This window comes from Oncorhynchus masou, chromosome 11 (assembly GCF_036934945.1).
Source record: "Oncorhynchus masou masou isolate Uvic2021 chromosome 11, UVic_Omas_1.1, whole genome shotgun sequence".
Classification (NCBI taxonomy): Eukaryota; Metazoa; Chordata; class Actinopteri; order Salmoniformes; family Salmonidae; genus Oncorhynchus; species Oncorhynchus masou.
The window spans coordinates 12,671,591-12,697,981 of record NC_088222.1 but is presented as its reverse complement, the minus strand read 5'-3'; the positions used below and the strand labels follow the sequence as shown (position 1 = coordinate 12,697,981).

Genomic DNA, 26,391 nt, shown 5'->3' with positions numbered 1-26,391 from the left:
ACCCCTCATAGCCTGGTTCCTCTCTAGGTTTCTTCCTAGGTTCTGGCCTTTCTAGGGAGTTTTTCCTAGCCACCGTGCTTCTACACCTGCATTGCTTGCTGTTTGGGGTTTTAGGCTGAGTTTCTGTACAGCACTTTGAGATATCAGTTGATGTAAGAAGGGATTTATAAATCAAATTGATTTTGATTTGATTTGATTACAGCCTTATTCTAAAAATGATTAAAAAACGTTTTTTTCTCATCAAGACCCCACAATGACAAAGCGAAAATAGGTTTTTATACATTTTTGAAATGTATAAAAAAAACAGAAATACCCTATTTACATAAGTATTCAGACCCGTTGCTATGAGACTCAAAATTGAGCTCCGGTGCATCTTGTTTCCATTGATCATCCTTGAGATGTTTCTACAACATTGATTGGAGTCCACCTGTGGTAAAGTCAATTGATTGGAGATGATTTGGGAAGGCACACACCTGTCCATATAAGGTCCCACAGTTAATAGTGCATGTCAGAGCAAAAACCAAGCCATGAAGTCGAGGGAAATGTCCGTAGCGCTCCAAGACAGGATTGTGTCGAGGCACAGATCTGGGGAAGGCTACCAAAACATTGCTGCAGCTTTGAAGGTCCCCAAGAACACAGTGGTCTCCATCATCCTTAGATGGAAGAAGTTTGTAACCACCAAGGCTCTTCCTAAAGCTAGCCACCCAGCCAAACTGAACAATCAGGGGAGAAGGGCCTTGGTTAGGAAGGTAACCAAGAACCCAATGGTCGCTCCAGAGTTCCTCTGTGGAGATGGGAGAACCTTCCAGAAGGACAAACATCTCTGCAGCACTACACCAATCAGACCTTTATGGTAGAGTGTTCTGTCACTCAGCCTATAGTATCAGTCAATGTGTGGTGTTCAATGTAGGCCTACATTCCATGAGACTTTTGAAAAAAAACATGCAGGGCTTGACATTAACCTGTTTATCCACTTGTCCTTCACACAATGAGGTGACTGAAAATGTTGCTGTGTTGTATGAAGCAATAAACCACATTACAAAATAAAATGCATTATTATTCCCACACCATTATTACAGAGAGTCAGACATGTTATGCTACCCTCTGCCTATTGGCTACTTAGCTTATTGAAACCTGTCTCAAAATACAACACTGCCCCTTTTAGACAAAAAAAAAGCTCTTTACTTGACTTGCTTTTCAAAGATGACTAGAAATGTACATGTTTTGTGCTCTAGTAGGAAGCAATCACTCCCCTGTTTTTGACTACAAATGATCTATAATTTGGCTAATAACTCACTAACTAGCAAAGAATATGAACAAAAAGTGCACAGGTGGCTACATGCAGCTCTCGCTTTGATCTCAAAACAAGCGCATCTACTCAGAACGTCTCATGCTGTAAACACAGTCTAGTTCAAAGTAAATGACATAGATCCATATATGGAAATGGCCTATTTGCATCTAGGTTGACTGCAGCTCTGATGGTTTATGCCGCTCCAGTCTGTGTGGAGTACGGACTGAGTAGTGCGTGTCAATGCAATAGAATCCTACTCCGATGCATTCTGCCTACAACAAAATCTCTTGCATAGTTTGTTTTGTTTCAGTATTTTGCATTGAAAGTAGTTAATATTGCATTGATTCGATCACAATTGCCACAGTAAAGGGAAACGTTGATGGTGTTAACAGGGAAAACTCTAGAACGGTTGTCGCCAACCTTTTCTGAGTCATGATCACTTTCTGAGTCAAAATGCAAGCCGAGATCTACAGTTCAGATTTTTTTTGAAACATTACTTAAAAAACGTAAGCCTATGCAACATTAACCAATTAAAAACAGTTCTGTAGTAATGAGCTTTGTGCAGTGCATTATCATTGCATATTGGCTTTGATACACTTTCCTACTCATTCATTACTGCTTGTTGTTGCTCATGGAAATAGGAAGAACACATTTTATGGCCTATAAAAGTGTTAAATACAAAGTGTTGACAGTGCTGAGTAAGAACATGTTTCTCCATTCAAATCAATTCAAAGGGCTTTATTGGCATGGGAAACATGTCAACTTTGCCGAAGCAAGCGAAATACATAATAAACTAAATTGAAATAAACAATACACATTTACAGTAAACATTACATTCACACAAGTTCCAATGGAATATAGACATTTCCAATTGTGTAAAGTACTTATGTAGAATACTTGAAAATACTACTTAAGTCGTTTACTCTACTACTTAGAATTTTGACAACGTTTACTTTTTCTTCACGACATTCCTTTAAAAAAGTATGTACTTTTTACTCCCTACATTTTCCCTGATACCCAAAAGTACTCGTTACATTTTGAATGCTTAGCAGGACAGGGATATTGTATAATTGACATCCCTGGTCATCCCTACTGCCTCCGATCTGGCGGACTCACTAAACATATGCTTGGTTTGTAAATTATGTCTGAGTGTTGGAGCGTGCCCCTGGCTTTTACTTTTGATACTTAAGTATATTTGAGCAATTACATTTACTTTTGTACGTAAGCAGATTTAAAACCAAATACTGTTAGACTTTTACTCAAGTAGTATTTTACTGGGTGACTTTCACTTTTACTTGAGTCGGAGTTCCATAAAGCACATTTCAAATTTCCATTAGCGCTGCGCTCCAGACCCTAAAACTGATCATGAGTAAAACCCTTCGCTTTATACGGTTATCCATAAGAAAAGTTGACATAACGCAGTTTACTTTAAATCACCTCTGAGCGAATTTATCAAAAGTACAAATTTGACTGGAATTTTGACTGGAAAACCGAGAAGACGTCAACCCTGAATGTCCCCGAAACAAGCGTGCCACGCCCACAGCTCGCGGGAGACTCTCTCATTGGTCGGATTTTGGCCACGGAGGAAATTCGGTTAAACTGAACCGCGGTGCACAGGCTATGGCCCGTGATATGAACAGGCAAAACGGTTAGGGAGGAACGCTTTTCTCCAATCGAACAGTAATTTGCGCCATTCGGTCATGTTGTTAACAAGGCAGCATGATGCATAGTTCAGAAACATATATATTTTTTCTCCATAAAATTTTCAAACAAGTTTTTATTGAGTAGGCAGATAAAGCATTTTTATCCAAATAAATCACTTGTGCATGTGTGAACACAAACTCCTATGCAAAACCGAAATTTAGGAACAGTACACATAGAAATAGCACACAGAGAACAGATCTACCGCTTCTAAGACTTGCTTTCAACGAGAATGACAGATCTATAACATGTATTTCTATGTGAATTTGGTCAGGTCCAATGCAGCCATTTTTATCTCAATGTAAAATCATTTTTGGGTAACAGTTAAGCACTTTCTTTGATTGATTTCAATTAAAAGGGTCAAAAATAAACAAAAATAGCTTGTTAGCGAAGAACAATTTCTCAAGCAAGAATTGTGCTTGGAATGTCTGGGAGTGGTCTGAGTTGGGAGGGGAAAACTCAAAACTAGCTGTTTTTGACAGAGAGGTTTAGAACTTTCTTTCTTACTAATTTGTTCACTAATTTGGCCAGGCAAGCCAAAACAGACTGACATTTCAAGAGTCGTTTCAAACGGCTCTTACATTAAAAGGGCATTATCATAATTTTCACAATTTCACTGTATTATTCCAACCAATATATAAAACATTGCACATCACGTTTTTGACTGCACTGGGCCTTTAATAAATAACGTATGGAAATAAACAAGGAAGTAGTATGGGCTGGGGTGTTCCTTTGCTGTAGTGGGTATTTTGGCTCATTGCCTGAGACTATCATAATAGACTGCCAGGCTTACCCCTCTACCGTAACTTCCAAGTCCTTCCTCGTTGAGAAAATAAGGGGTTAAATAACTTTTTATACCCTGACAGTAAGAAGTGTGTAATTTTGGTAGGGATTCGATGATTTCCTCCTTTAGCCTACATTCGATATTACAAAAACCCTACAATTATTGTGCAAGATGAAAGGAGGATTGTAACAATAAATGACTGATGAACGTTATCAGTATGGCCAGGACTATTTACGAGAAAAATCAACAATACAAATTAAGAGATCTATAGAGACAGATATAATTTATCCAGATTCTACGATCATACTCAATCCCAATCTCCTTTTTTTTAATCATGAATTCTCCTGGCCCTAAATGATAATTGTGTTTATGTTAATAGTGATAATTTATAGTGATAAATGGCTAATGTTGTTATACTAGGTTATTCACCTCTTTGTTCTCAGATAAGTAAATGATCGCATCTCGTATGCACAGTCACTATCAGGAAACTGCTCGGCTTTTGACGGGAGGACGTCGAGAATAACAGTAGAGGGATAAGATCGAGAGGAAGTTGCACTCTTAAAAAACAGAATATATGACTGATGTGATGTGAGAGGAACTCTGAAACCACAAGCAACACTTCAGCAAAGGTAATAGAACACTACATTTAGTGCTTTTAACTTCCTTTAGTTTATGTGCCAATGTTTTATTGCTTGGTTTTAATCAATTTCTAGTATTTCAAAGCTTTTATTTGCTTATCAGAAACTTAAACTTGATGATATATTGTGGAGACTAATAAAGTTATGTTTACTTTTAAGTATTTTTTTAAAATCCTATAATATATTTGTCTCTGCCAGGACATTTTGAGTTGACTTTTGCTGAGAAAGGCTTTCCCCAATCCACTATTTGGGTTAAATAACTAAATGAATGACCCATAATAACCTATTCACTGGAGCAGAAAAGCTCTTGTTATGTTTCAGTAGACCCTCTGTTATACACAAATGCATTTACCATGATTTACTATGGTGCGGCGATAAAACCCTCAGAAGGGTGATTGATTTCTATGATTTAGATGTATTATTCTTATTGATTGAAAGTGGAATCTATGAAATCAGAGCTGCACTGAACCTGGTGTTATCAACTCGATTTATTTACACCCTCTGTTCTTAACCAGAGAGACCCTTTACATGATGCATAACGGTACCCATGATCAGTAGTGGTATTATTTAAATATATATTTTTGTCATTAACCAGACGCTCTTATCCAGAGCAATTAGAGTTAAGAGCCTTGTTCAAGGGCACATTAACAGATTTTTCCTCTAGTCGGCCTCGGGAATTCGAACTAGCAACCTTTCAGTTACTGGCCCAATGCTCTTAACCGCTAGGCTACCAGCTGCCCTATAGGAAAGTAAAATGCTCTATTTCTGCCAATGCTGCTGACTCATACCAGTCTGGTCTAATCAGGAGGTTAAGTTAGACTACACAGCAACAATTGAATACATATTCTTTCATGCCCTTTCTCCATTGCATCAGTTGCTGGAGCACCCGATAGATAACCAGTTCAGACCAGACTTATACAGTAGTTCTATTGTGCCAATTTCTGTTATATTTCAAAGGACTGACTCATTTTTTATTTAACTCAGGACTCCACTTGCAAAAGCTATTGTTTGCCAAAATTCAAACCTGTCATTCCTTCTCTAGGTCAAATGGAGCAGGCTTTTCTTTTGGTTTTACATGTAGTCTTATGGCCAACTCTTGCAGGTACGTCATTGACTTTTGAAAGTATATTGACGATAACACAATAGACTCAAAGCCACATTCATATGTTTTGTCCATTGTTTAGAGCACACTTTAGACTGGTTATTGTGACTTCTGACTGACTGTTGGATATCTGATTTCAATATGGATGATAATGTCAATGAGGCTAATCTAACTCTGGCCCTCCCAGCCTTGTTCACAGTGGAGGTGGACAGTCTCTCACACGTGGCAGAGTTCCACGGTGATGTCACCATGGGCTGCAGGTTCAAACCTGGGGGCTGGGACCCCAACCTGTCAGTGGTATGGCAACGGGTCCAGCCTCTTCCAGATGTAGAGGTGTACAGGATGGATAACAGACAGGAGGACCTCACTTCTCAGAATCTCCAGTACCGCGGCAGGGCACGGTTGTTGTCGGAGGAGCTGACCAATGGCTGGGCCAAGCTACATGTGTCCAGTCTGAGGATCAACGACTCTGGGGTGTACCGATGTCTTGTGGAAATGGGGGGAGCTGATTATAAACAGACCACTTTGACTGTCAAAGGTGAGTTAAAGCTCTTTCATTGCAATAGCACAGTACCATAGTTTTAATAAGCAGTCAATCAATATTAGGTAATGAACTTGTCTGAAAAAGATGTGGTAACATTTTACTTAGTTTTTCTTATACAACACTTTAATTACACTGTATTCACATGTTGTTACACATTATAAGCACTGCATTGTAATAGAGTTGAATGTTTTATCATTCTACTTTCATGTGTCCTTTAGCTACCTATAAGACTATCATTAAAAGCATGCAGAGACGTGGGGGAGATGAGGTGGAGCTGGCCTGTGAGTCTGAGGGCTATCCTCTTGCCACAATCAACTGGAGAGACAAGAGTCTCAGGAACATCAAATCCAACGACACCGTTGTGAAAACTCCAGACCAGCTTTTCCATGTCACCAGCAAGATAAAGGTCAAATACTCTGAGAAAAACAACTATACATGTGCCTTGGTGGAGAAAGGTGATGCTACCAAGGGTCCATCAGCCAGGTTTGACATCCCAGGTATGAAGTGGGTGAATTTACCTGTTTGGTTACACTATTTGAAGGGCATCTACATAAGGACTTCATAACACATTCATAACTCATACATAACACATTCATAACTCATACATAACACATTCATAACTCATACATAACACATTCATAACTCATACATAACACATTCATAACTCATACATACCACATTTATAACTCATCCATAACTCATACATAACACATTCATAACTCATACACACCACATTTATAACTCATACATAACTCATACATAACACATTCATAACTCATACATAACACATTCATAACTCATACATAACACATTCATAACTCATACATAACACATTCATAACTCATACATAACACATTCATAACTCATACATACCACATTTATAACTCATCCATAACTCATACATAACACATTCATAACTCATACACACTACATTTATAACTCATACATAACTCATACATAACACATTCATAACTCATACATAACACATTCATAACTCATACATAACACATTCATAACTCATACATAACACATTCATAACTCATACATAACACATTCATAACTCATACATAACATATTCATAACTCATACATAACACATTTATAAGCAATACCTTGTGACATTATAGTGTGACATTATAGTGAAGGCACAACAAGGTCAATTTAACCACTGAATGGAAAGTGGGGGTTAGAGTGAGTAGATGTGTTGTTGATAAGGTGCTTTAACGCGGGTGCTTTCCTCAATGAGCATAGTGCTGTAAAGCGTAGGTGTCGGGGTGATGTTTACCCTTCCATTCAATGAATCACATTGTAGGCGTCATAAGTCAATGTGGGGGAAAAAACATGGGCTTTGAAGATGACTAGCAGATAGTGTATATATCTTTTCATGAAGACCTCATTTTTGTCCGAACTTCTACCAATCATCGTTGCTTGGTAGTGGCGCTGTTTTTTGTTTGTTTTTTGTGTGGTTTAAATTAATTTTTTTTACCTCGTTTTCTCCCCAATTTCGTGGTATCCAATTGTTTAGTAGCTACTATCTTGTCTCATCGCTACAGCTCCCGTACGGGCTCGGGAGAGACGAAGGTTGAAAGTCATGCGTCCTCCTATACACAACCCAACCAAGCCGCACTGCTTCTTAACACAGCGCGCATCCAACCCGGAAGCCAGCCGCACCAATGTGTCGGAGGAAACACCGTGCACCTGGCAACCTTGGTTTGCACGCACTGCGCCCGGCCCGCCACAGGAGTCGCTGGTGTGCAATGAGACAAGGACATCCCTACTGGCCAACCCCTCCCTAACCCGGACGGCGCTAGGCCAATTGTGCGTTGCCCCACGGACCTCCCGGTCGCGGCCGGTTACGACAGAGCCTGGGCGCGAACCCAGAGTCTCTGGTGGCACAGCTGGCGCTACAGTACAGCGCCCTTAATTTCTGGAAATTCTCTGAAAACCCTTTATCTGGTGTAATATTGTTCTCTTTCCTAAATGTTTTTTTTTATGTTTAGAAATGTTAACTAAGAACATAGGCAGTATTATATACAGTTTATGATGAAAAATAAAATGGTTGCACTCTCCCTATCTTTTTTACTCATAGATGAAATACCTGTGATTGAGAGTAAACCTAACACCCTTTCTATTGTATTGGGCACGACATTGACGGTGGCTATGATCATTGCAGCTACCATCTTCGGGTATCGCAGACAAAAAGGTAACATACACTTAACTTTTATTCAGTTCTTAATTGATTTGCACACATTTTTATCTCAAGTTTGCTACAAGGAGTTTCCACTGTTTCATGTTGCCTGAGATAGACAGCCTAGAGAGGAAGTATGTACTTTGTACTTTAACCTCTAAAGGTGTAACTGATGTTGAAGCCAGAATGATCGCGTACAGTTAGTGTGAGACTGGAAGAAAAAAAACATCAGAATCTTGTGACAATGACTTAGCATGTAATGACTTAGCATGTGAGGACATGAGTGTGTGCTTTCTAAACCTATCTGAACTGCCACATGTGGAAACACCCCCACAGTTTGTGTTGTGGGTGATTCACATGTGGTAAATCATGTGGGTGGTTTACTACTAATAATAATAATAACAATAATAATTTATTACATTGGTAAAGTACTTTTTATTTAAACAAGAAAAATCTCAAAGTGCATAAAATAAAATTGAAAAAATATATTTTTTAAATGAAACAAATATATCTAACCATATCATGAAAGCAACCATCAAATTCTAATAGGAAGGGTAGCCGATAGAGATGAGTAATTAAGGCCTACTTTAAAAGTCCCGGCAGGCTGATATAGAGCTAGTCATTCCTTATATTTTTTTAGAAAAGTCCCCTATCAGTCTCGATCAAGTTTACAACACAGGAGGTTGGTGGCACCTTAATTGGGGAGGATGGGATTGTGGTAAGGAACAGTCAAAAGGGGATCCTTGGGACGTCCCAACTCTGACCACACCACATTTAAGTTGGAATTTAAAAAACGGTTAAGGTAAGGGTTATGGCAGGGTAACACTAACACTTGTGGTAATGGCTGGAATGGAATAGTATGGTATCAAATACATGGGTACCATTATGAGCCATTCTTTCCCTCAGCAGCCTCCTATGGTTTGTACTTACAGTATTACTGCAATAGCATTTTGAGAAGTCAGCGTGTTAAAAACCAAAGAGCGAGAAAGAGGAAAGTCCCAACCTTAAACACTAAAAGTGTTACAAAATGGCATTACTACTTGCTAAGCAATAACATGAATAGGTTCAGCAGAACATCTCATGCAACATTCGGACTGTAAACTATAACCCACTTTTATGTTCTGTTCACAGGGAGGCTCAGGACCCTCAAACTCTAACACCCTCCTGGGATCAACAGAGACGTGACCTCTAACCTGCCTGGACCCCTTTTGGCAGCTCCAACTGATCCTGGTGATAGACTGTTTGTGACTGTCAGTGACCTGTACCAGGAGGCAACAGAGAAAGAGATTCCTCACTGAGACTGTAAACTGCCAGGAGAAGACTGAGAACACAAAAGACTCATGCACACACATTGTCAACGAAAAGTTTAATCATGCTACATTTTCTGTTATCTAAATGTTACGCCGGTTGGCGTTTCCACTCACAACCAAATATGTTAATGAGAGGAAGCCCAGTTGCCGGAGAAGATGGAGCAAGATGGATTTTGGCAAACATTGCCAATTTTCTCAATGATTAAACATTTGATCTCCATACAGTTTTCTGTTACCAAAACTATAATCTGTAATCTGGATTTCATTTTGCCAATTATTATTTTTTTAAATGGCATTTAGGAGTAAAAGGGTGAATTGAGCACTTCACAGAGTAGGTGTTCCCTAATGGAAATATGTAAATAGGATCTGACTAGCTCGCTCTTGGCACTGCCCACCTCCTTGCTTGTTCTGCCCACTATGATTCATTTGCTCCCATTGGAAAGACAGGCTGTGGTCGATCTTGGGTTAGTAATAAACATCTTTGTCTAGGCCTTCTCATAATGTCATCAAAAAGCATTGCTTATCCTTCACTTAGAACTAGAATGGTCCATCTACAGAAGTTATTATGTCAGGTGCAGTAAAGATGCACTATGCAGAAATCGCTCTGCCATTTCCTGGTTGCAAAAATACTAATTGTTCGTCTAATTTCAGTTTGTGACAAAACATGCGTTCATTGTGGAGATAATCATTGTACAATCTAAACAGCTGTGAAATATATTTTCCATAACCAAAAATATTGTATTTTCAGCTGTGAGAAGCTGGTGTACAAAACCGAAAGGAAAAGACACAAAAACAGAACTTCAGAATGGGGAAGCATAGAAATAGCTCATATAGAACAGATCTACAGCTTCTTAGACTTGCTTTCAATTAGAAAGATAGATCTATAATGCACATTTCTATGTGAATTTGGTCTGGTCGCCCAAAAAGTTACATATTGTAGCTTTAAGTGATGCTCTGTTTTGTGTTATTTACTAGATTTTTACGGTTTCATACAACTTATTGGAAGATTTTTGGTCCCTCTGAAGGCCTAGGTCTTATGGTCATGGTTCGTCATTGCATTTATTTACTGTATATCTTGTACAGTTACTAACTGTAATACAGAGATAATAACATGTTTATACAGAGATGTCCAACGTTGGGGAATTTTATTGAAACAACAGTTCCCTTCCATGCTTCCCATGAAACCCCAGAAGGCAAATTAGTGATTCCAGACACATTTTATATTAACACAGTTGTTTACTGTACTCCAGGTATTTGATACTGTTTGATACTCTTTGTGAGTCGAACCATTTGATGACTTAGACCTTGTGACAACACAGTTTCACTTTCTGTCTCAGTCATATGGCAACTCTACAGTAAGAATGGATTGAGTCAATCCATTGCACAATTTACTAGAAAATAAACATTGTCTAAAGACAGGAAAGACGGGTGGTGCTGATGGGAAATGCTGACGATGATTCCTGCTTAAAGAAATATCTCAGTCATCAAATTGAAACAGAGTCATCAACTCTGGTCTTTTTTTCTAATTCACATAATAAGATATGCTCACTAATACATTGTAAAACATGTGCCATGATAATGATTGTATGCTATTTGTGACAGTCTATACCTCGCAAAATCAATTCTGGACCCTGAAAACCAATTGCACAGCTTTTTTCCCCCTTCTTCCCCTCTAATCAGGGATTGATTTAGTCAAAGATGATGGATATACTGATGGATATACATGTTTCTCCGTCCTAACAATGGGAGTTGTTGTCCACAAAGCGGCAAGGCGCGCTGTGTAGCTTTCGCCTATCCTTTCTTTGGATTGGTGGATACATCTCATTATTGTGAAATATTTTTGAAATATTCGATGAAGGTTGTTGACGTCAACCGCCTGTAATCAATGTAGAGTGATGCTATGCTACTAGCCTTATGCCATGAATATGCATAGCCTGTCATGTACTTCTAGAAGTAGTGGGTGGAGGAGTCAGGTGCAGAGAGCAGGGTAGTCAACGCCACACACACGGGCGCAATAAGACCCAGTCCAAAACAACAGGACGAAACGGTTCGAGAACAAAAATACTTCCACAGAAATCACACACATCAAATAACAGAAAACAAGCCAGCACAAAAGCCGGCGGGCCTACCGGGTTTAAATAGCCCCAAACCAGAACCTAAACAACAAACAGGTTCAACTAATCAGACACAACTAAATGAAACGGAAAAGGGGATCGGTGGCAGCTAGTAGGGCGGCGACGAGGGTGACCAGGAGGGCGAGGTGCAGGGCGATCCGGGTGGAGGTTAGGGTTAGAAGTGGAAGTCCTTCAAGAGGGAAGGATCCAAAATGTCCCCCACCGGTACCCAGCACCTCTCCTCCGGACCTTACCCCTCCCAGTCCACGAGGTACTGCAGGCCCCTCACCCGGTGTCTCGAGTCCAGAATAGCTCGAATCCAGTACGCCGTGGACCCCTCGATGTCCAGAGGGAGCGGAGAGACCTCCAGCACCTCACCTTCTTGTAGGGGACAGCTACCACCGACCTGAGGAGAGACACATGAAACGAGGGGTTAATGCGATAGTAAGAGGGAAGTTGTAATCTATAACACACCTCGTTTATCCTCCTCAGGACTTTGAATGACCCCACACACTGCGGCCCCAGCTTCCGGCAGGGCAGGGGGAGAGGCAGGTTTCTGGTCGAGAGCCAGACCCTGTCCCCTGGTGCGAACACAGGGGCCTCACTGCGGTGGCGGTCAGCGCTATTCTTCTGCCGTCCACCGGCCTGCTTGAGAACGTCCTGGACTGCCCGCCAGGTCTCTCTAGAGCGCTGTACCCACTCCTCCACCGCAGGAGCTTCGGTCTGACTCTGATGCCACGGAGCCAGGACCGATTGGTAGCCCAGCACGCATTGAAATGGCGACATGTTCGTGGAGGAGTGGCGGAGTGAGATCTGGGCCAACTACGGGGTGATAACCAGAGGTCAGGCTGACCGAGACCCCCAGACGCTCCATAAACGCCCTCCAAACCGACGTGAACTGGGGACCTCGATCAGATACTATGTCCTCCGGCACCCCGTAGTGCCGGAAGACGTGGGTAAATAGAGCCGCCGCAGTCTGTAGGGCCGTAGGGAGACCAGGCAATGGGAGGAGACGGCAGGACATAGAGAACCGATCCACAACGACCAGAATGGTAGTGTTCCCTTGAGACGGGAGAAGATCAGTAAGAAAATCCACTGACAGATGAGACCAGGGCCGTTGTGGAACTGGGAGGGGCTGTAACTTCCCTCTAGGCAGGTGCGTAGGAGCCTTACTCTGGGCGCACACCGAACAGGAGGAGACATAGAGCCTCACGTCCTTGGCTAAGGTAGGCCACCAGTATTTCCCCCTAAGACCCCACACTGTCCTCGCAATCCCCGAATGACCTGAAGTAGTGGGTGGAGGAGTCAGGCGCAGAGAGCAGGGTAGTTGATATGTGGAATGTTTATTCCCAAAACCTAAGTGTCGGTCAACGCCACACACACGGGCGCAATAAGACCCAGTCCAAAACAACAGGACGAAACGGTTCGAGAACAAAAATACTTCCACAGAAATCACACACATCAAATAACAGAAAACAAGCCAGCACAAAAGCCGGCGGGCCTACCGGGTTTAAATAGCCCCAAACCAGAACCTAAACAACAAACAGGTGCAACTAATCAGACACAACTAAATGAAACAGAAAAGGGGATCGGTGGCAGCAAGTAGGCCGGCGACGACGACCGCCGAGTTGCCGGGATGTCACGTGCCCTACTATATCAGTACACTAGTAACAATAATACATTTTAGGGGTACCAAATTCAACACTCTCTCATTGACCTCCATAAACTCCTTGCTTGGTGGGCAAAGCAATGAAACTCTGCCGAGTTGGGGCTCCCTATTCCTATTCCTCTCTCAGTGGCTCCACCCTGAGGATCTTGGTGTGTCTTACCTCAGATACCAGTTTCTTCCTTCTGTTGTCCCAAACGTATCTGTTCTACCATGGTATTAAATAACATCTGGCATTAGTTTGGAAGGAGGCTCCGTTGATCAAATGTTAAAATGTTCTCTCGCCTCAAGTGGGTCTGTGATGGGTAGTGCTGAGTGATTAGTGCTTAAAAAAAAAAAAAAAAATATATATATATATATATATATATATATTATATATTTAACCTTTATTTAACTAGGCAAGTCAGTTAAGAACAAATTCTTATTTTCAATGACAGTGCCTTTGGAAAGTATTCAGACCCTTTGGAGCTCAGGCACATCCGGTTTCCATTGATCATCCTTGAGTTGTTTCTACAACTTGATTGGAGTCCACCTGTGGAGCATTCAATTGATTGGACATGATTTGGAAAGACACACACCTGTCTATATGAAGTCCCACAGTTGATAGTGCATGTAAGAGCAAAACCAAGCCATAAGGTCGAAGGAATTGCCCATAGAGCTCCGAGACAGGATTGTGTCGAGGCACAGATCTGGGGAAGGACACCAAAACAATTATTCATCATTGAAGGTCCCCAAGAACACAGTGGCCTCCATCATTCTTAAATGGAAGAAGTTACGAAACACCAAGACTCTTTTTAGAGCTGGCTGCCCGGCCAAACTGAGTAATCGGAGGAGAAGGGCCATGGTCAGGGAGGTGACCAGGAACCCGATGTTCACTCTGAAGGAGCTCCAAAGTTACTCTGTGGAGATGAGAGAATCTCCTAGAAGGACAACCATCTCTGTAGCACTCCACCAATAAGGTGGTAGTGGCCTTTATGGTAGAGTGGCCAGATGGAAGCCACTCCTCAGTAAAAGGCACATGACAGCCTGCTTGGAGTTTTCCAAAAGGCACCTAAAGACTCTCAGACCATGAGAAACAAGATTTTCTGGTCTGATGAAACCGAGATTGAACCCTTCGACCTGAATTATGTTTTTCAGCGGCAGGGACTGGGAGACTAGTCAGGATTGAGGGAAAGATGAACAGAGCAAAGTACAGAGAGATCCTTGATGAAAACCTGCTCCAGAGCGCTCAGGACCACAGACTGGGGCAAAGGTTCACCTTCCAACAGGACAACAGCCTTAAGCACATAGTCAAGACAACACAGGAGTGGCTTCAGGACAAGTCTCTGAATGTCCTTAAGTTGCCCAGCCAGAGCCTGGACTTGAACCTAATTTAACATCTCTAACACTAAACATACAAATATGTATTTTACATTGATAAGGAAGGTGAAATCTTATAGCTAGTGGTTTTATAATTTGATTATACTATACATGGAAATGTATTGCCTTTTAACCTTTCTTGGAGTGTGCAGCATTACTAGTTTATGGTCCTCTCATGATAAATATTATTATCATTATTTAATACTTTCGGGGATTACGTAGATTACATTTTAGATTACATGATGTAGTTACATTTAAGAAGTTTAAAGGGGCAATCATGAGTTGTGTCCATTTTTGGAATTATAAATTAATGATATATACACATTGATTTTTGAAGAATATAACTTATAAATGCCTCATGAACTTAGTTCATCTGTCACACTCCATGAGAACCATAAATATAAACTGTTTTACTCCAACATTTGTAAACAAAGTAAATATAAACAAACACTATATAGCTTCAAAACATGGTTAAAACTATCATTTGTATATCCTGGATGGTTAGTCCTTGCATCCATAGCTCTGTCTATACATTTGAGAGAGGTTACATTTCTCCAGCCCCGAGCTTCTTAACAGGGGTGTGGAAATCACTTTGTTATTGTTTCAACTGCTGATGGACAATTTAATAAAATATTTATATTGTTGAGTATATTACATTGGCTTTATTTGATTACTTTATTATTTAATTCTGTCACGACTTCCGCCGAAGTTGGCGCCTCTCCTTGTTCGGGTGGCGTTCGGCGGTCGTCGTCACCAGCTTTCGAGCTTTCTTTTTATATTTGTTATGTCTTGATTGCACACACCTGGTTCCCATACGTTATTATTATTTCCCTATTTAACCCTCTGGTTCTCATTATGTTTTGTGCATGATTGTTCCTGGTTTTGTGTTAGGGTTTGCATTCCCTAAGTGGATTTATTGGCTGTTTATGTTTCAGAGTAAAGTACGTTATTTGACTCAGTTCTGTGTCCTGCGCCTGACTCCGTCCTCGCCTCTGCACAACTGACACTTGACCAATTCCAAGTTATCATCTCATCCTTATAGAGCTGCTGCCTATGCTGTCTAACAAAATCACAATTTTCATAGTTCTTCAAAGTAAATAAGGTATATTTTTATGCCTGCTGAATACCAATTATTAATCACTCAGGTAGAGATACCTTGTGCAGAAACTGCTCTCTGTGTATCCTCTCTGGATTAAGCATTCTTCTGTATTTTGTGTAGAAGGCATAAAACAAACAATAGACCAGACAAGTAGCCACGCAATGGATTATGGTCATTGAGTTACTTATCACATTTTTTTTGCGCTAGACTATGTAGAACATTGGCCTGATGGAAACTACAACTGCCTACTTGCTGTCTCTGCCTGGCTGGTTCCCTTCTTTCCACTGGGATTCTCTGCCTCTAACTCTATTACAGGGGCTGAGTCACTGGCTTACTAGGGCTCTTTCATACCGTCCCTTGGAGGGGTGCTTCACTTGAGTGGGTTGAGTCACTGATGTGATCTTCCTGTCTGGGTTGGCGCCCCCCCCTTGGGTTGTGCCATGGCGGAGATCTTTGTGGGCTATACTCGGCCTTGTCTCAGGATGGTAAGTTGGTGGTTGAAGATATCCCTCTAGTGGTGTGGGGGCTGTGCTTTGGCAAAGTGGGTGGGGTTATATCCTTCCTGTTTGGCCCTGTCCGGGGGTGTCATCAGATGGGGCCACAGTGTCTCACAGCCTCCAGTATTCATGCTGCAGTAGTTTATGTGTCGGGGGCTAGGGTCAGTTTGTTATATCTGGAGTACTTCTCCTGTCTTATCCGGTGTCCTGTGTGAATTTAAGTATGCTCTTTCTAATTCTCTCTCTCTCTTTCTTTCTCTCGGAGGACCTGAGCCCTAAGGACCATGCCTCAGGACTACCTGACATGATGACTCCTTGCTGTCCCCAGTCCACCTGGCCGTGCTGCTGCTCCAGTTTCAACTGTTCTGCCTTATTATTATTTGACCATGCTGGTCATTTATGAACATTTGAACATCTTGACCATGTTCTGTTATAATCTCCACCCGGCACAGCCAGAAGAGGACTGGCCACCCCACATAGCCTGGTTCCTCTCTAGGTTTCTTCCTAGGTTTTGGCCTTTCTTGGGAGTTTTTCCTAACCACCATGCTTCTACACCTGCATTGCTTGCTGTTTGGGGTTTTAGGCTGGGTTTCTGTACAGCACTTTGAGATATCAGCTGATGTACGAAGGGCTATATAAATAAATTTGATTTGATTTATTTACTACATCGCACAAATAAGTGACATTCGATACACCCGAATTCAAACTTGGGAACTCTGGCTTCTTTGTAGTAGCGATGGGTCATTCGCGAACTAGTCGGCTCTTGTAGGTGAACATTGGAAGCCGACTTGCATATCAGAAGAGCTTAATCTATTTATAAAAATATATAAAATTAAGATATGAATAATCAAAAGATTTAAATGAATAGAATGACTAATTCAAAGAACAAAACAAAAAAAATAATAATATAGGCCTAAATGCTCAAGTGCACACATTCGTTCTGACTGTCTGCTCAGACGAACAGCCTCACCTGTTGTTCCTGTCAATCAGATATGGAGTGTCAACCAATGAAAATGAGGGAGGGCCGAGCCAACTCACTCACAGTCACACTTAGCAGCCGAGGAGAGAGAGGAAGGACATCTGTGAAAACAACAGCTGGAAAATGAGTCGGAAGCACAGTAGCATTTGGATGCCAAAACAAAATCTTATATGAAGCCAGTTCTACGCACAACCTACACCGGCATATGCTAACTGTGCACCCAACTGTGAAGCTAGCTGTAGCAGAGCTTCGAGAAACTAGCGGGCCTGCTAGTGATGGCGGTGGAGCCAGAACCTCCACACATGATGTATCCACTCAGTCAAGTAGGCCTACTCCGCAACCCACAGCAAACAATTCCAAGCAGGAAAACCCTTTAAAAATTCCACGACTGTACGAGAGCACACAGGCTTCAGTGCGAGAAAGAGTCCAAAAAGCTACTGGAGTTTGCCTTACCACTGACTGCTGGACATCAAGGGTAACCACTTCTTACATGTCAGTTACATGTCACTTCATTAAAGTTTACATACTCTCAATTAGTATTGGGTAGCATTGCTTTTAAATTGTTTAACTTGGGTCAAACGCTTCAGATAGCCTTCCACAAGTTTCCCACAATAAATTGGATACATTTTGGCTCATTCCTACTGACTGAGCTGGTGTAACTGAGTCAGGTTTGTAGGCCTCCTTGCTCGCACACGCCTTTTCAGTTCTACCCACAAATGTTCTATTGGATTGAGGTCAGGGCTTTGTGATGGCCACTCCAATACCTTGACTTTGTTGTCCTTAAGCCATTTTGCCACAACTTTGGAAGTATGCTTGGGATCATTGTCCATTTGGAAGACCCATTTGCGACCAAGATTCAACTTCCTGGCTGATGTCTGGAGATGTTGCTTCAATATATCCACAAAATTTTCCTACCTCATTATGCCATCTATTTTGTGAAGTGCACCAGTCTCTAGTGCAGCAAAGCACCCCCACAACATGCTGCTGCGACCCCCATGCTTCACGGTTGGGATCGTGTTCTTCGGCTTGCAAGCCACCCCATTTTTCCTCCAAACATAACAATGGTCATTATGGCCAAACAGTTGTATTTGTGTTTCATCAGACCAGAGTACATTTCTCCACAAAGTACAATCTTTGTCCTCATGTGCAGTTGCAAACCGTAGTCTGGCTTTTTTATGGTGGTTTTGGAGCAGTGGCTTCTTCCTTGCTGAGTGGCCTTTCAGGTTATGTCGATATAGGACTCGTTTTACTGTGGATATAGATACTTTCGTACCTGTTTCCTCCAGCATCTTCACAAGGTCCTTTGCTGTTGTTCTGGGATTGATTTGCCACAAAGTACGTTCATCTCTAAGAGACGTAACGCATCTCCTTCCTGAGCGGTATGATGGCTGTGTGGTCCCATGGTGTTTATACTTGCGTATTATTGTTTGTACAGATGAAAGTGGTACCTTCAGGCATTTGGAAATTGCTACCAAGGAGAAACCAGACTTGTGGAGGTCTCCATTTGTTTTCTGAAGTCTTGGCTGATTTCTTTTGATATTCCGATGATGTCAAGCAAAGAGGCACTGAGTTTGAAGGTCGGCCTTGAAAGACATCCACAGGTACACCTCCAATTGACTCAAATTATGTCAATTAGCCTATCAGAAGCTTCTAAAGCCATAAAATCAATTTCTGGAATCTTCCAAACTGTTTAAAGGCACAGTCTACTTAGTGTATGTAAACTTCTGACCAACTGGAATTGTGATACAGTGAATTATAAGTGAAATAATCTGTCTGTCAACAATTGTTGGAAAAATTACTTGTGTCATGCACAAAGTAGAAATCCTAACCGACTTGCCAAAACTATAGTTCGTTAACAAGAAATTTGTGGAGTGGTTGAAAAACAAGTTTTAATGACTCCAACCTAGGTGACGTAAACTTCTGACTTCAACTATATATGTATATGCGCAGTAGTTGAGATTGTAGTATTAATAGACAAAACATAAACCTGAACACATAAGTTACTGTTCTCTCTTTTCAGCGATGTGACAGCCTCAAAAATTAGACTCCTGTGTGAGGGTCTGCAGCGAATCACAGCCAGCCGCCAGAGAGAAGCAAATGTAACCTCAGGACATGTGACAGAGTTGATGGACACCCTATGTTCATCAATGGACAGAAAGTTCCACAGAATGGAATATAGACACGTGCTATCAGAAACCGCTGCACTTGACCCCAGGTTTAAGAAGATAGCCTTCAGTGATCTAATCCAAGATGGATCATCTAATCCAAGATGGCGTAGCAGTAGGATGTGTGTGTTTGTCCTTGTCTTATCTCGTGTAAATGGCCGGTCTTCGTATATATTTTAATCTCACTTTCTATCTACAAAGTAAATATACTTTCCTGCAACCCGCCTCACCCAATGTGTCATGGATCTGCTATTTTTATTCCTTAGAACTGGAACTTCCATCAGGAGCTAGCCAGCTAACTAGCAACTAGTCTTTGTTAGCCACGACTAGCGGTCTTCACCTTTTTCTCGGTCGCCAGCCAGCCTTAGCTTGGACAACACCTGCCTGTCTGCTCAGCGCAATATCATCCCAGAGCATATCGGACTGTTTCTCTCTACCAATCACCAGATTCCTGCCGCTCTGGATCATTACACCGGATCATCACAGATAGCTAGTTGCAAACGAGTGGCTACTGTTAGCCTTGAGCTAGCATCGAGCTAGGCCCATATACCATCTAATTCTAGGACTATAACACCTCCTTTGCCAATTGGCCAAGTCCATTTATTGTCGACACGGAGCCCCGCCGATACATCACGACTGGACTGCCGACGTGATCGCCTGATATGGTCTCAACAGGCTATTTTGTTACGATGTTGTCGAAGAACTATCTACTAGCCCCGGCCCACTAGCTTTTCAGAACGCTGTGTCCCCTGCTCGCCTAGCGTAGTAATGACTACCGAACAGCACCCTGCCTCACCTATCGCTGCTCTTTTGACCCTATGATCACTTAGCTACACAGCTGATGCCCCCTGGACTGTTTCAATAACATGGTAACTAATTTTGTTTACCTGTCGGCCCCAGTCTCAAACTCAGGTCATGTATGTACCTAACTGACCCGCTCTGCCCATTCATTGCCCTTTACCCGTTGATGTCTGAGCTCTCCTGATCAACACCTGTGCTTGCTTTATGCCTCTCTCTAATGTCAATATGCCTTGTCTACTGCTGTCTTGGCTAGTTCTTATTGTTTTATTTCACTGTAAAGCCTTCAGTCCTGCTAAAAATGCCTTAGATAGCTCTTATGTCCCACCCCACACACATGCAGAGACCTCACCTGGCTTAACTGGTGCCTCTAGAGACGAAGCCTCTCTCATCATCACTCAATGCCTAGGTTTACCTCCACTGTACTCACATCCAACCATACCATTGTCTGTACATTATGCCCTGAATCTATTCTACCAGGCCCATAAATATGCTCCTTATATCCTCTGTCCCCAACGCACTAGACGACCAGTTCTTATAGCCTTTAGCCGTACCCTTATCCTACTCCTCTTCTGTTCCTCTGGTGATGTGGAGGTTAACCCAGGCCATGTAGCCCCCAGTTCCACTCCTATTCCCCATGTGCTATCATTTGTTGACTTCTGTAATCGTAAAAGCCTTGGTTTCATGCATGTTAACATCAAAAGCCTCCTCCCTAAGTTGGTTTTATTCACTGCTTTAGCACACTCCACCAACCCTGATGTCTTAGCCATGTCTGAATCCTGGCTTAGGAAGGCCACCAAAAATTCTGAAATTTCCATCCTCAACTACAACAATTTCTGCCAAGATAGGACTACCAAAGTGGGTGGAGTTGCAATCTACTGCAGAGATAGCCTGCAGAGTTCTGTCATGCTATCCAGGTATGTGCCCAAACAGTTAGAGCTTCTCACTGTTGCCGCTTGTTATAGACCCCCCTCACCCCCCAACTGTGCCCTGGACACCATATGTGGATTTATTGTCCCCCATTTATCTTCAGAGTTTGTACTGTTAGGTGATCTAAACTGGGATATGCTTAACACCCCGGCCGTCCTACAATCTAAGCTAGATGCCATCAATCTCACACAAATTATCAAGGAACCTACCAAGTACAACCCTAAATCCGTAAACACGGGCACCCTCATGGATATCATCCTGACCAACCTGCCCTCTAAATATACCCCTGCTGTCTTCAACCAGGATCTCAGCAATCACTGCCTCATTGCCTGCATCCGTAATGGGTCCACGGTCAAATGACCACCCCTCATCATTGTCAAACGCTCCCTAAAACACTTCAGCAAGCAGGCCTTTCTAATCGACCTGGCCCGGGTATCCTGGAAGGATATTGACCTCATTCCGTCAGTAGAGGATGCCTGGTTATTCTTTAAAAGTGCTTTCCTCACCATCTTAAATAAGCATGCCCCATTCAAAAACAATTGAACTAAGAACAGATATAGCCCTTGGTTCACTCCAGACTTGACTGCCCTCAACCAGCACAAAAACATCATGTGCCATACTGCATTAGCATTGAATAGCCCCCGCAATATGCAACTTTTCAGGGAAGTTAGGAACCAATATTCACAGGCAGTTAGGAAAGCAAAGGCAAACTTTTCAAACAGAAATTTGCATCCTGTAGCACAAACTCCAAAAAGTTCTGGGACACATGGAGAATAAGAAAACCTCCTCCCAGCTGCCCACTGCACTGAGGCAAGGAAACACAGTCACCACCGATAAATCTACTATAATCGAGAATTTCAATAAGTATTTTTCTATGGCTGGCTATGCTTTCCACCTGTCTACCCCTACCCTGGTCAACAGCTCTGGACCCCCCACAGCAACTTGCCCAATCCTCCCCCATTTCTCCTTCACCCAAATCCAGATAGCTGATGTTCTGAAAGAGCTGCAAAATCTGGACCCCTACAAATCAACTGGGCTAGACAATCTGGACCCTCTCCTCATAAAATTATTTGCCGTAATTGTTGCAACCCCTATTACTAGCCTGTTCAACCTATCTTTCGTATCGTCCGAAATCCCAAAAGTTTGGAAAGCTGCCGCGGTCATCCCCTCTTCAAAGGGGGAGACACTCTAGACCCAAACTGTTCCAGACCTATATCCATCCTGCCCTGCCTTTCTAAAGTCTTTGAACGGCAAGTTAACAAACAGATCACCTACCATTTCGATTCCCACCGTACCTTCTCCGCAATGCAATTTATTTTTCAGAGTGGGTCACGTGTGCACCTCAGCCACGCTGTCACGCCCTGACCTTAGAGAGACGTTTAATTTCTCTATTTGGTTAGGTCGGGGTGTGATGTGGGGTGGGCATTCTATGTTTTGTGTTTCTTTGTTTCAGCCCGGGTATGGATCTCAATCAGGGACAGCTGTCTATCGTTGACTCTGATTGGGAATCGTACTTAGGCAGCCTGGTTTTCCACCTTAGGTTGTGGGATGTTGTTTTTTGTTAGCTCTGTAAGCCTACTGAATGTGATGTTTGTTATTCTTTTGTTGTTTTGTTTAGTGTTCTGAGAAAATAAAGAATCATGAACACGTACCACGCTGCACCTTGGTCTACTTCATACGACAAGTGTTACACACGCTCAAGGTCCTAAACAATATCATAACCGCCATCAATAAAAGACAATACTGTGCAGCCATCTTCATTGACCTGGCCAAGGCTTTCAACTCTGTCAATCACTGCATTCTTATCGGCAGACTCAACAGCCTTGGTTTCTCAAATGACTGCCTCACCTGGTTCACCAACTACTTTTCAGACAGAGTTCAGTGTTTCAAATCGGAGGGCCTGTTGTCCGAACCTCTGGCAGTCTCTTTGGGGGTGCCACAGGGTTCAATTCTCGGGTCGACTCTTTTCACTGTATACATCAATGATGTCGCTCTTGCTGCTGGTGATTCTGTGATCCACCTTTACGCAGACGACACCATTCTATATACTTCTGGCCCTTCATTGGACACTGTGTTAACAAACCTCTAGACGAGCTTCAATGCCATACAACACTCCTTCCGTGGCCTCCAACTGCTCTTAAATGCAAGTAAAACAAAATGCATGCTCTTCAACTGCCCGCACCCGCCCACCCAACTAGCATCACTACTCTGGACGGTTCTGACTTAGAATATGTGGACCACTACAAATACCTAGGTGTCTGGTTAGACTGTAAACTCTCCTTCCGGACTCACATTAAGCATCTCCAATCCAAAATTAAATCTATAACTGGTTTCCTATTTCGCAAACAAAGCATCCTTCACTCATGCTGCCAAACATACCCTCGCAAAACTAACTATCCTACCGATCCTTTACTTCAGCGACGTCATTTACAAAATTGCCCGTAGCACGTGCACCAGCAGGTATATTTCACTGGTCATCCCCAAAGCCAACTCCTCCTTTGGTTGCCTTTCCTTCCAGTTCTCTGCAGCCAATGACTGGAACGAATTGCAAAAATCTCTGAAGCTGGAGTCTTATATCTCCCTCAATATCTTGAAGCATCAGCTGTCAGAGCAGCTTACCGATCATTGCACCTGTACATAGCCCATCTGTAAATAGCCCACCCAACTTCCTCATTCCCATATTGTTATTTTTTTTCTTCTCCTTTGCACCCCAGTATCTCTACTTGCACATTCATCTTCTGCACATCTATCACTCCAGTGTTTAATTCCTAAATTGTAATTATTTCACCACTGTGGCCGATTTATTGCCTTACCTCCCTAATCTTACTACATTTGCACACACTGTATAAAGATTTTCCTATTGTGTTATTGACTGTACGTTTGTTTATCCCATGTGTAACTCTGTGTTGTTTGTGTCGCACTGCATTGCTTTATCTTGGCCAGGTCGCAGTTGTAAATGAGAACTTGTTCTCAACTGGCCTACCTGGTTAAATAAAGGTGAAATAAAATTAAATAAAACAAAAATGCTAGAGCGATTGATGAGGCTCTTCAAAGAATAACCTCAGCAGCAGGGAGGGACAGCCCCAACAGTCAGCTGGCTCAGCCACCAGGGCACCAGGAAAAAGAGGGATCAAATAGAGCAGAAGCACCAGCAGTAGTGTCTCAAACGTCTGCTGTTTGGATGCTGTTTGACGAGAGAGTATCTGGGGATGCAGTACGAAGGAATAATGGAGGTCCCAATCCTATTTGGAGGAGCCCCTCCTCCAAAGATCTACAGATCCTCTGAGCTGGTAGAAGAACAAGGCCTCTGTCTACCCACGGCTTACTAAAGTCATGACATAGAGACTCTGCATAGTGGCCACATCCCTTCCCTCTGAGAGGGTCTTCTCGAAAACGGGACAAATAATTACTGAGAGAAGAAACCACATCAGCCCCTTGAAAGTGAGGCAGCTTGCATTTCTGAATGCAAATCTCTCATAAAAGCAAAATATGGTCAGCATTGCTGTGTGCCGCTGGTTATAACATGGTAATAAAGAAGAGAGAGAAAAGAGGGACCAGTTTAATGTTTTAAGTGGGATGCTGCAGTTTCGCACATTGTTATTTATTTTTCTTTGATATGGTTCAATATTCTATTATTATGTTGTTCAGATTGTATTCGTTTTGAATTGTTACATTTATATGCACTTTGTTAATACACAGTAAAAAGTTATACTTTATACAAATGTTTAAAAGCATTCTTTTTCAGAACAAACCAATGCAGTTTTAAATACATTGTGGTTAAGGTAGAGTATGATTTATTTGAATAACTTAATTAGAATTGTTTTAACACACCAATCATAGTCAAACTATCGCAAACTGTCTGACTTGAAAAAATACCAAACATATTTTTTTAAAGAGCCGTTTGCGAGCCAAAAGAGCTGAGCCGAACGAGCCGACTCATTATAAAGAGACGGAATGCCCGTCATTACTTTGTGGAGTTCCGACCTGAAGATCACTGACGTCATATTTTGGCTCGTATTTTTTCGAGTTCCCAGTTGTCATGAAAGCACCAATAATTGACAACCAAAGAATCCCTATTTTGGTTATCCCATGGAAAAGTCTGGGGGTTTCCAGTGCGTCAAACCACTAACCTTAAAACATTTTTTGGGGGGGAAGTAGAGAGCACACACTAGTTGTCATTTGTACAATGCTAAACTCAAAAGGGAGCATTGAACTACAACATACGGCAGTAATCGATCTCCCTACATATGCCCATGTACTGTAATTTATGTAACCCATGGTTACGTGAATCATCAGTTCTAAGACATCTGTTACGGTGTCTTGTTGATAGGTATTCGACTAGCCGGACTGTTCCCCGGACTCCACGTGTAGGGATTTGTACAATGCACAAACAAGGCTATTGAACTTGACATTGGTGTCTGTCTTTATTCCTTTATCCAACATATCATATAGAAACAACATCTGTTTGATATTTTTGATACTTTGTCCCAGGGGGTGAAGTCCTACATTTCTGTTTAATTGTTGTGTGTCTCGGTTGAGTGGTGAAGGAAGTTACTGCTGAGCAGCCAAATATCAGAAACGTACATTGAGACAAATATTAATACACAACCCTTATTAGATCTATCTCAAATTATAGTTGTTTTTTCTGTTGAAAAGTGAAGTATAGTGACGCACTTATTTCGCAGTTGTTCGATTTGAAGAAAAATACATGTTAGATGGTGTAGAGAGCTTGTCTGGTCAAATCAAATCAAATTGTATTTGTCACATGCGCTGAATACAACCGGTGTAGACCTTACAGTGAAATGTTAACCTTAACCAACGATGCAGTTTTAAGAAATAGCTTTAAAAAAGTAAGAAATAATTAAAGAGCAGCATTAAAATAACAAAAGCGAGGCTATATACAGCTGGCTACTGGGACAGAGTCACTGTGCGGGGGCATCGGTTAGTCGAGGTAATTGAGGTAATATGTACATGTAGGTAGAGTTATTAAAGTGAAGATGCATAGATAATAACAGAGTAGCAGCAGTGTGAACAGACTATATTTAGGGCCTTCCTCTGAGGTACTTCATTTGATACAAAGTATATAAATGTTAGATAAAATATAACCAGAAACACTCATTCTAAGTGCAACAAAAGATTACATTGAATTACAGTACATTAGTTTCTCCACTGCACAGTCGGAGCTGGAAGCGCAAGCATTTCGCTACACTCGCAATAGCATCTGCTA

General features: G+C 41.9%; 1 protein-coding gene across 1 annotated transcript; it reads left to right on the top strand.

Annotated features, from left to right (window-relative positions):
- Positions 1-4,260: 4,260 nt before the first annotated feature.
- Positions 4,261-10,048, top strand: LOC135548126 (programmed cell death 1 ligand 1-like). The gene is made up of 6 exons (XM_064977417.1): positions 4,261-4,405; positions 5,457-5,516; positions 5,704-6,054; positions 6,279-6,557; positions 8,149-8,262; positions 9,379-10,048. The coding sequence occupies exons 2-6, from the start codon at positions 5,462-5,464 to the stop codon at positions 9,402-9,404; spliced, it is 825 nt and encodes a 274-aa protein (XP_064833489.1). The 5' UTR covers positions 4,261-4,405; positions 5,457-5,461; the 3' UTR covers positions 9,405-10,048.
- Positions 10,049-26,391: the final 16,343 nt, after the last annotated feature.

Excerpts from the sequence above, each read along its gene's own strand:
- LOC135548126 (XM_064977417.1), top strand. The coding sequence starts at position 5,462 with ATGGAGCAGGCTTTTCTTTTGGTTTTACATGTAGTCTTATGGCCAACT. Across the intron at positions 6,055-6,278 it reads GACCACTTTGACTGTCAAAG|CTACCTATAAGACTATCATT; the intron begins GTGAGTTAAAGC and ends TGTGTCCTTTAG. Across the intron at positions 6,558-8,148 it reads AGCCAGGTTTGACATCCCAG|ATGAAATACCTGTGATTGAG; the intron begins GTATGAAGTGGG and ends TTTTACTCATAG.